This window comes from Myotis brandtii, unplaced genomic scaffold (assembly GCF_000412655.1).
Source record: "Myotis brandtii unplaced genomic scaffold, ASM41265v1 scaffold421, whole genome shotgun sequence".
Lineage (NCBI taxonomy): Eukaryota > Metazoa > Chordata > Mammalia > Chiroptera > Vespertilionidae > Myotis > Myotis brandtii.
The window spans coordinates 2,295,692-2,306,782 of record NW_005366140.1 but is presented as its reverse complement, the minus strand read 5'-3'; the positions used below and the strand labels follow the sequence as shown (position 1 = coordinate 2,306,782).

The window sequence follows — 11,091 nt, the reverse complement described above, 5'->3', positions numbered from 1 at the left end:
TAGAAACATCAATGAGAGAAAAACATTGATCAGCTGCCTCCTGCACACTCGCCACTGGGGATGTGCCTACAACCAATGTACATGCCCTTGACTGGAATCAAACCTGGGATCCTTGAGTCCACAGGCCAATGCTCTATCCACTGAGCCAAACCAGTTAGGGCAATTAATTCCCTTTTAATGCGCACAAATTTCGTGCACCGGGCTACTAGTGTTACAGTAAAAAAGACAAATAATAAAAAGTGTTGGTGAGGCCCTAACTGGTCGGCCTTCGGACTCAAGGGTCCCAGGTTCGATTCCGGTCAAGAGCATGTACCTTGGTTGCGGGCACATACCCAGAAGGGAGTGTGCAGGAGGTAGCTGATCGATGTTTCTCTCTCATCAATGTTTCTAACTCTCTATCTCTCTCCCTTCCTCTCTGTAAAAAATCAATAATATATATATTTTTAAAAAGTGTTGGTGAGGACGTGACGTTGGAACCCTCGTAGATTGCTGATGGGAGTGTAAAATGATGCAGGCATTTTAGAAAAAGGTATGGCAGTTCTTTGAAAGGTTAAACATAGAATTACCTGTGACCTAGCAATTCCACTCCTAGCTATAAATACCCAAGAGAAATGAAAACATACAACTTTTAAAAATCTGACTACACGATAGCTAAGACACAAAGATTGCATGCAAATATCAATAGCTCATTATTTGCAATAGCCAAAAAGTGGGAACCACCCAAATGCCCATCAACTGACGAATGGATAAACAAGATATATTTAGACAATAGAATATCATTCAGCAGTAATTAGATATGAAGTACTAAGCCATGCTACACAGGGAATGAACCTTGAAGACGTTAAGTGAGAGAAACCAATCACAAAAGACCTCATATTTTGTCTGATGACAATAATGTGAGATACCTGGAATAGGCAAGTCTTAGAGCAGTGGTTCTCAACCTTCCTAATGCCGCGACCCTTTAATACAGTTCCTCATGTTGTGGTGACCCCCAACCATAAAATTATTTTTGTTGCTACTTCATAACTGTAATTTTGCTACTGTGATGAATCATAATGTAAATATCTGATATGCAGGATGTATTTTCATTGTTACAAATTGAACATAATGAAAGCATAATGATTAATCACAAAAACAATATGTAATCATATATGTGTTTTCCGATGGTCTTAGGCGACCCCTGTGAAAGGGTCGTTCGACCCCCAAAGGGGTCGCGACCCACAGGTTGAGAACCGCTGTTTAGAGGCAGAAAACAGATTCCTAGTTTGGCTGAGGGCGGGGGGTGGAGATGGAGGTGACTGCTAACTGTGAGGGGCTTCTTTTGTGGATGCTGGAAATGTTCTAAATTTTACTGTGACGGCTGCACAACTGTGCATATACTAAGTATATGACTGTGTCTGGGAATAAATGGTAGTAAAAGCCAGTGAATTGTACAATTTAAATGGGCGAATTGTATGGTATGTGAACTATGTGTCAATGAAGCTATTAATTACTTAATTAGAAAAAGAAAAATGCGAACTGGGCTCAGTTGTCACCTTCTCCAAGAGCCGCCTCCGCCCCAATAAAACCTCCAATTTATCCTCTTTCCTCTGTTTTTCTTCACAGCCTGAAATCGTGAGGTGTTTGTGGTTCTTTCCTTTTCCATCTTCCGGTCTCTCCTCCAGGGGAGCCTCTCAAAGGCGGGGCTGCACCAGGTCAGTTCCAGCGCCCCCACTTCCTCCCCGCCCCCCAGGATCTGTAGTGGAGGCAAGGAGACAGGGTCTGAATTTCTGCTACTACGAAACACAAACAGGTCCCCATAATAATAGCAACAACTAGCATTCTAGCGCTTAATGAATGTTACCACTTGTTAATTGCTCTGTGTCTGGCGTTTTACATGGGTTATCCCAGCTAATTATGGTCACATTTCTAGGAGAAAAACAGTGGAATTATTCCCATTTTACAGATAAGAATTCTCAGAGATGTGGCTTGAGACCTCCGTAATACACCTCCAGGAAAGGCGCCGCCATCGTATCATAACATCACGCCCACCCTAGAGCTGGTTCCATTTATACTTAGGCTTGAAGCGGGGGTGGGGTGGGATGAAAACGCTATAACCCACCACAGAGGTCTCTCCGGAAGCCTACCACGCCCCGCGTGCTGCCTGCGCCTACGCGAGCTTAAGGTCTCGGCGGAACAGGAGGGGCTATCCGCGTTGCCTCTTGGGAGTTGTAGTCTAGTCGCTAAGGAAGACCGGGCTGTAAAGTGATTGGTGCATCTAGAGCCAATGAAGAAACAGATCTGGTTGAGCGCGGGGCCAAGAAGCCAATGGACTCGCGGCTTCGAGAGGGCGGGACTTCCTGTAACGAAGTCATGGTGAGCGTCTGCGCGAGAGTAGACACTTCCTTTTGTGAGTGGTGGCGAACGCGGGGAGAACGCCATGAAGGCCTCGGGCACGGTAAGGCGGCCGCGACAAGGGAGGGGGCCGGGGAGCGCGTCGTGGATCGAATGGGGGACCCAGGAGGGGTTGTGGGCCGAGTAGGTAGTGCGCGCTCCCGGATGGGACCCGTGAGGTCGCGTGCGGCTGCCCGGAGGTGCAGTCAACATGGCGGCCACTCTGGGCGCCGCGTGGAGAGAGAGGCCGGTTCTTGATCCGGACCCGTTCGGGGATCGCGGGGTCGGAGGGAGGCTCGTGCTACCAGACCTCATTGAGTCTCTGGATCTCAGTTGGGTAGTGAGCGTGTTTCTGGGGGCGGCAGTAGTGTTCCCATTTTCCCAGGATGGTCGTGAGAAGTAGAGGAAAGTTATGAACTCGAATTGACGAGGAGATTGCGAGCCTTATCGCTGTGGCAGGTGCTGGGCAGAATCAGAGGGCGCTGTGAGGCAGAGATGGGAGAGTGGGTCCCGGGGAAATACAGGGCGGGGTGTCATGTGCAGCTCTCCAGCCTCAGTTTCCACGCTGGGAAAGGCATTGCGTCGGCCCCTTTAAGAACGGGTGGTCCGCGCGGTTCATGTGGCCGATTCAGAGGTGGAAGTAGCCGAGTTTGCAGTGTTTGGGGCTGCCTTCTGATCTTAATGGAAGGATGGCGAGTCGTTTAAGTAGGTGGCTCTTTTCTGCTATGTCTCAGGGCTTCGGTTTGGCAGACACCTCACCTTAGCATCATGTAGACGGGGAACCCACACCTCCTGGGCACCTGGGAAATGCAGGCAGCTGCAAGCTGCTGGCAGCGGTGCAGGAACCCGGGCTGGAGAGGGAACTACCTGGGGCGGGCTGTGAGATCCCGGGCTGGTTTCTGTCTCAGCCCCAGAGTGAAAGAGAACTTGGGCAGGATGTTCGTGAGCTTCGGAGATGCTGTGGACAAGAAGGTTGCCTGATGGTTCTGAGCCTGAGGCTGCAAGTCTAGGCCTCCATTTTGCCACAAGTATAAAGAGAAAGGGAGAGGCGGTGGGGCTGATGGTCCTGCCCAGCTTTCTGGAGCCAGGGCAACGGGCACACCACCCTTACTTTTATGGGGAAGGCTGGACAGTGGTGTGACCCACCATCCCCTGGATTCCACCTGGAAGCCCAGGGCTGGGACTTGCCCTCCATCTATCCCCTGATCGACATCACAAGTCTCGGGGAAGGAGAGCGAGGCATCTCCACAGTTGCCTGGTTGCTGGTCCTACCTCACCTCTGATTCTGTTTCAGCTTCGAGAGTACAAGGTGGTGGGGCGCTGCCTGCCCACCCCCAAGTGCCACACGCCACCCCTCTACCGCATGCGCATCTTTGCACCTAACCATGTTGTTGCCAAGTCCCGCTTCTGGTACTTTGTGTCTCAACTAAAGAAGATGAAGAAGTCTTCAGGGGAAATCGTCTACTGTGGGCAGGTATGGAGTGTCCAGGACAAGGTGGGGTCTAGAGTGGGTTTACACCTCCCATGAGGCAGCCCTGGCCTCACAGGGTTATGGTGCTTCAGAGCCCCTGGTCCTGTTCACAGGTATAGTTCAGGCCCTAGATCAGGATGGGGTGGGTGAATCTGCTCTTCTCTTAACGAGAAAGCCCAAGGCCTGGGGATGGTGTGGCTGTCGTCCTGGTATGTCTCAGCTGAGGTCACCACCTTCCCTGGACCTCATCTGTGAAGGGGAAAAGGTGCCGTCACCTGGGCACAGTGCCATAATGGGCACTGGACTCTGCATCATGTGGCTACACTGGGTGGCAGCTGGTCCCCGTGAGGAAAGTGGCCTGGACTACTCTGCACCCCCCACTTTTGCCGTGGAGATCTCTGGACAGCAGATTGCCCTCGGTTGTCTGAAGGTTCAGGGCAGTGGTTCTCAACCTTGGGTCGCAACCCTTTCACAGGGGTCGCCTAAGACCATCGGAAAACAAATATATAATTACATATTGTTTTTGTGATTAATCACAAAAACCCAAGCACCTAAACCCAAGAACTGCTGTTTGCTGTAGCAGCAGTTGAAACAGGTGCTAACAGCAAATGGATCTTGTCGCCTTTGGGGGCTGTGACTGTGCCCCTCAAAGTGAATTGGAAGGTTCTACACTCCTGGTGGCCAGAGAGGGGTCTCCTAGGCAAGCACCTAAGGGGAGTTTTGAGGAACACCCAGAGACCTAATGCTTTAATTATGTTCAGTTTGTAACAATGAAATTGGGGGTCACCACAACCTGAGGAACTGTATTAAAGGGTCGCGGCATTAGGAAGGTTGAGAACCACTGGTTCAGGGGCTGTCCTTGGGACAGCAAGGGTAGAAGTATTGGCTCAGTGAGGGTAGGGGCTGGGGTGGAGGCCCATTTACTACTCTCCCCTCAGCCAGTCTCCTTTTTGGCAGGTGTTTGAAAAATCCCCCCTTCGGGTAAAGAACTTCGGCATCTGGCTGCGCTACGACTCCCGCAGCGGCACCCACAACATGTACCGGGAGTACCGGGACCTGACCACCGCCGGCGCCGTCACCCAGTGCTGTGAGTTGTCTTGTGCCACAGCCACGTCCTTCCTTTCAGAGTCATCCTTGACAGACATCTGCAGCTGTCTGACACCTCCCCCCTAGACTGAGGCAGGACAAATGCAGGAGCCTTTTGGGGGTGTGGGGAGTCCCATTGTGCCACAGCCACGTCCTTCCTTTCAGAGTCATCCTCGACAGACATCTGCAGCTGTCTGACACCTCCCCTAGACTGAGGCAGGACAAATGCAGGAGCCTTTTCGGGGTGTGGGGAGTCCCGGGGATGGTGATGGGGGTTTGCTTAGGGGGTAGAAATGGAGAGGATATCCCAGGAACACCTTTTCCTGGAACCTGGCAGCAAGTGGACTTTTGGGGCCAGTCTCTGGTAGAGACGCAGCTCCCACCCGTCACCGCGTCCAGCCCCTGTCCAGTGTTGGGACCTGTAGTGGGCCAAGGTGCTCCCAGGGTGGGTCACCTATCAGGGCTGAAACCCAAGCACCTAAACCCAAGAACTGCTGTTTGCTGTAGCTGCAGTTGAAACAGGTGCTAACAGCAAGTGGATCTTGTCGCCTTTGGGGGCTGTGACTGTGCCCCTTAAAGTGAATTGGAAGGTTCTACACTCCTGGTGGCCAGAGAGGGGCCTCCTAGGCAAGCACCTAAGGGGAGTTTTGAGGAACACTCAGACCTTCGTGCCTGTTCACCCTGCAGACCGAGATATGGGGGCCCGGCACCGTGCCCGCGCCCACTCAATCCAGATCATGAAGGTGGAGGAGATTGCAGCCAGCAAGTGCCGCCGACCAGCAGTCAAGCAGTTCCACGTGAGTGCGCTGGGCCCCTGCTGGACTGAGGGGGGCTCCCCCTAGCCTTGGGTCTGACGCAGGAGCCCAGTGGGGCATGTCCACACCTCTGTAGACCTTTCAAAGGACAAGGTTAAGAGGCTTCCACCACACCACCCCCTCACCTGCCTCTCTTTGTCACAGGACTCCAAGATCAAGTTCCCGTTGCCGCACCGGGTCCTTCGTCGCCAGCACAAGCCACGCTTCACCACCAAGAGGCCCAACACCTTCTTTTAGATAGGGTCTCTCCCATTACCCAGAGCTATGCGGGACCAGCACCGTGCCCGTGCCCACTTAATCCAGATCATGAAGGTGGAGGAGATTGCAGCCAGCAAGTGCCGCCGACCAGCAGTCAAGCAGTTCCACGTGAGTGCGCTGGGCCCCTGCTGGACTGAGGGGGGCTCCCCCTAGCCTTGGGTCTGACGCAGGAGCCCAGTGGGGCATGTCCACACCTCTGTAGACCTTTCAAAGGACAAGGTTAAGAGGCTTCCACCACACCACCCCCTCACCTGCCTCTCTTTGTCACAGGACTCCAAGATCAAGTTCCCGTTGCCGCACCGGGTCCTTCGTCGCCAGCACAAGCCACGCTTCACCACCAAGAGGCCCAACACCTTCTTTTAGATGCAGGGTCTCTCCGTCCCTTGGTCTGCCCAAATAAACTCTTTGGGAAAGTCGGGTGCTCGTACACACTTGTTTTCTTTGCACACCCTGCAGAACTCAAAAGGGCACAGCCAAGCTATGAGTTCTCTGCTCTGAGAGGGGTATTGCTCCAGTGGGGCCCAGACAGCAGGACCCTCAGAAGGGTGGTGGGAGTCCCAGGAATAGCGAGGGTCTCGCCCCCAAGCTCTCCTGCCCACTCAGTTTCTTGGGGCTTTGTCCAGTGAGGAGCTGTCATGGGTGGGGTCCTAGTGTGAGGGCCGAGTTTTCAGCCCTATCAGGCAGCCTCCGCTGTGAGCTTGGAGGGTGCATTGTAGGGCACAGGCTTGGCCCCCAAATCTGTCCCACGGGCCTCCATTTCCCCCCGTTCTGGTGGTGAGATGCGGCAGCTGGACCCTGGGGGAAACCAGGACAGTTAGGTTGGTTCTACCTGGGACCTCCCCTCCTGGCCCAGAACCGGTTCTTGGTTCCAAGGTCCTTCCAGGGTGTTTGAGGGCATGTCTCCAGGAAACCACTGAAAGCCTGGAAAGTGCAGGCACGAAGCTAATCCACCTGGCTGGGCCCTCAACAGGCCGTGGGAGCGCCTGTCCTTAATGTGTCACCTTGATCCCTCTGAGCACAGGTGTCCAGGCCACCTATCACCTTTACTGATCAGCAGTGCTCAGGGTGCAAGCACCAGAGGCACAGGCTGGGCAGGACCCACCATGGATCAGGAGGGAGCCCTAAGTACAAAAAGGCAGAAAGCCCGTCCTGGGCAGGGAACACAGCTGCTGCCCCACAGAAGGGGAGTAGTGCGTGAAAACCGGGTCTCCAACCCACCTGTGGAGCGGCCAGATCCCCAGGGCACAGCGTGTGCATGGCCAGCCGTTCTAGGCGAGACGTGTCTGAGGGGGTCCCAGGTTTCTGAGGAATACCGGTGCCAGCAGCCAGGGGAAGGGAAGGCCTATTGCACGAATCTTTTCGTGCAACAGGCCTCTAGTATATCCATAAGGACAGCTTTCAACCCCCACCAGACAGGGCTGGAACCACATCTGTCACTGTCCCTGGCAGAGCTGTAAGTTTGTGGGACCCAGAAAAGGGCAGATGGCCAATGACTATCCCTCCACCTGTGTGTGTCTGCAGCACATGGGCTAACTGTTAAGTTTCTGGGCCAGGTATTTGATTTGGGCACTGCCAGACTACCCTCCATAGATGCATCTAAAGGGTGTCCCAAAATTCACGCAAGAAGTAATTTTGATAGAAAACACAGGTTTATAATTAAAAATTGTAAATTTTTTATTGATTCATAAAGTATACAGTATAGGGTTATGTATGGAATAGCATATCGGGTAAATGGCCTCCACAGCTTTGCTGGCACATATGTACTTGATGAAATTTTCCATGACCGTTTTGCATAAATGTGGCTGAATTTCGTTGATACAGCGCTCAATTTCCTCCTTCAAGGTGTGGGTGGTTGTGGGCTTGTTGGCATAAACCTTAGACTTCAAAAAACCCCAAAGAAAAAAGTCCAACGGCATTAAATCACATGATCTGTGCGGCCAATTCTGATCACCAAAATGGGAAATTACACGACCAGGAAATGACTCATGCAGTAATTGAATTGTTTCTCTGGCTGTATGGCATGTGGCACTGTCTTGTTGAAACCACGTCATCCACATCCATATCTTGCAATTTAGGCACAAAAAACTGGATTATGTCGCGATAGCGAGCACCATTAAATTCAAATCTTAGGTGAATTTTGGGACACCCTTTATATCCAACAGCATTAAGGGGCAGGAAGCAGCCAATTGATTCTCATCGTTGGTATTTATCCCTTTCTGAATTCAAATATATATATATTTTAAAAGGGATCCTGGTTTTCCCCAACTTTGCCAGCACTGGTGGGTTAGTAAACTGATGGCTGAAAAATCAAATTTTAGGATTGGCTTTCCCCACCTCCCCATGAATTCATTTGTATCATCTTGGCTCGTTGGTTATGGATCTGTAAAACCTTGGAAGAAAAATTCTCCCCATGTTGCAAACACGTTTGCCTTGTGGAGTTCGTTAACTTATTGTGGTTTCTAGCAAAAATTCCTAGTTTCTCCAAATATCTCCCCCCCCTCCCCCCCCCAGTAATAGGTTCTCCATATCTAGATGCCACCCAGAAAGTTTCCCAGCCTACCTTCCAGTTAGGAGTGGCCATGTGATAGCAGTAGTGATGTGTGCCACTAACAGGAAGTACCCATACAGTTGGAATATTGCCACAATGCCCAATCCTCCAACAGCCATCCTTGGACACAAGCGACACCAGCAACCAAGTGGGAAGAGCTTGGATTCCTGACCCTCTGCGGCTGCTAGATCACTCCTGATGTGGCCTGGAGGTGGGCCCTGCTGGCTGTGTTGGAGCAAGTCACTGCCTCCTCTGAGCCTAGTTCCTTTTATGTAAAGTGGGAATGGTGATCCTTTAGTTTGGGGGGTGGGAAGGCTTCAGATAAGCTAGAGGTTGAACGTCCAGGATGTACTGCCAGGAATGTGGAAGTTCAGCGTCCCACAAAGGCCCACCAGGCACCTCATCTCTACCTTGGGGTTCCATTGAGGCCTCATCCACATTAGAGCCTGGGAGCCAGTTGGGAGGGCTTTGCCCCTACTAGCCAAGGTGTGGGGCCAATCCCATTATTGAGGGGCCTTGAACTGAGGATAGTAAGCCCAGCTCCCTATCTTCAACTTGCTCACCCACCCACCCTGCCATTTGCTCATCGTCTTACCGGTTTGCCCACAGACTCCTCTGCCATGTAACCACCCGCCTGCCAATTCCCCTCAAACCCTGCAAAGAGCAGCTGGTGGGACACTGGCTGGAGGTGAGGGCCACTGAACCAAGGGTGCTGTGCGGGAACCACCAGGGCAAAGGCCAGAATTAGCAGGAGGTGGGCCCATGAGGCAGGATGGTCCTTGGATTGCTGACACCACTGGTCTGCTCAGAGGACGACAGGAACCCAGTGCACTCTTCCCTCTGCCTCAGGTGCTGAGGCATCCCAGGACCCCTTCCTGGGCATGTCCAGGTGCCAGGCGTCTCGCCCAGGCAAGGCTGGGAGCCCTGGAGGAGAGAGACAGAACCCCTCCTCCCTGACCCACCCTGCACCCAGCTCCTGAGTTAGCACCATCAGGTAAGTACCAAGGCAAGAAGAATGGGGCCCCAGGAGACCCAGAGACTTGAGAATCAGGATCATAAGATTCTCAAGACTGGATCCTGAACTTCTCCAACTGGATGCCCCTGGGCTCTGGCTGGATAGCTCAGTTGGTTAGAGCATCGTCCCAATAAGCCAAGGTTCCGGGTTCAATCCCCAGTCAGGCCACACAAGAATCAATGAATGCATAGATAAGTGGAACAACAAATCTGATTTTTCTCCCTTCCTCTGTCTCTAAACCAATAATAATTAATAATAATAGACTAGACTCCTGGAATCTCACAGTGACAGCACCAGGGGTAATAAAGGTTTGCTTTTACTGAGTGCAAGGTACAAGTCCAAGGACCCGGCAGATCGTGCTGGAGCAAGTAGCTCACAGCCTGACCCTTGCCATGTCTCCAGGGAGCCATGGGAGGACAGGATGCCCAGGACAGCAGATAAGGTGACATCCCAATATTCCTGCCCCTTTTGCTTAGACTGCTTGCTGCTGCTGGGTCTTCAGGACTGCCTTACCCCTTCATATTCCTCGGCCCTGCCTGCCTCCTTCCCATTAAGGTGCTACTTCTCTCCACCCTGCTCCCTGCCCCCCTCCATGCTTCCTGCCCCAACTCCCCAGCAGGCACAGAAGATGGCCCTGCCTACCCCCAGGGCTCCCAACTCTGAACCTCCTCCTCACGCCCTGAAATTCCGGAACATTGTGAATCTGCACATTTCTCCCATCTCATTAGGTCTATGATTAGATCTGCCCCACTAGGCCCCACTGATTAGATCCCTCATTTGCTCCAAACTCTCCAGTGGCTTCCCAGTGCCCTTGGAATAAAATCCACATCCCCCACCAAGGCTCAAGATCCCCTGGTGGCCCTCCCTGCCCAGCTCCTTTCCACCCCTGGCCCTTCCCCCAGCCTGGCTCATTCTCTGCTAGTAAGTCTCCACTCACCACCCAGAAAGTGCCCCACCCTCAGGCCCCACCTATGGTTGCCCCCAGGCCATCATTATTGTCATCCAATCGCTTCCGAGATGGGTACTCATCTGCTGGCTGGGTGAGTGTCCTGATCCTGTGTGCCCAATGGGCCCACCTGGGTCCCCAGCACTTGGTGCAGGGTCTTGTGCACAGTAGGTGCTCCATGAACAGGCCTCCAGGGTAGGGTAGGGGAAGAATCATGCTGACACCAAACGGTACCCCCTCCAAGAACCTCCCTGGGGAAGACAGGACAGGTTGGCATATGTTTTCATTTGTTTGCATGACTTTTCCCGAAAAGAGATCCCTGCCGGGATTTCCCCTTTCCCAGCAGGTTTTCCAGGAAGATGTCTCGCCTGGGCCTGGGAAAATAATGGAGGCGGGAGGAAGAGGAACTGGTGTCCTCCACATCCTCCCGGCGTAGGCGGAGGGGGCAAGCCAGCGAGCCACAGGTGGCCGTGTGACAGTTGCGGTGCCGGAGCCCTAAGAGAGGGGCCTACACATCACATATATAATGAGAAGCGAGTCCCGGGGGACACTCGTGAAGGCGCCTCCCCCCACCCCGTT

General features: G+C 52.8%; 1 protein-coding gene and 1 long non-coding RNA gene across 2 annotated transcripts in view; one reads left to right on the top strand and one right to left on the bottom strand.

Annotated features, from left to right (window-relative positions):
- Positions 1-2,326: 2,326 nt before the first annotated feature.
- On the top strand, positions 2,327-6,432 carry RPL18A (ribosomal protein L18a). Its single transcript, XM_005873876.2, has 6 exons — positions 2,327-2,437; positions 3,668-3,847; positions 4,802-4,931; positions 5,618-5,727; positions 5,890-5,982; positions 6,367-6,432. Exons 1-5 carry the CDS (start codon positions 2,420-2,422, stop codon positions 5,980-5,982), a joined length of 531 nt encoding a protein of 176 aa, XP_005873938.1. The 5' UTR covers positions 2,327-2,419; the 3' UTR covers positions 6,367-6,432.
- Positions 6,433-10,778: 4,346 nt separating this feature from the next.
- Positions 10,779-11,091, bottom strand: part of LOC106727409 — an 852-nt gene continuing 539 nt past the window's right edge. Inside the window, exon 2 of the long non-coding RNA XR_001363590.1 lies at positions 10,779-11,007. This is a non-coding gene — a long non-coding RNA (uncharacterized LOC106727409). The remainder of the gene's footprint in view (positions 11,008-11,091) is intronic.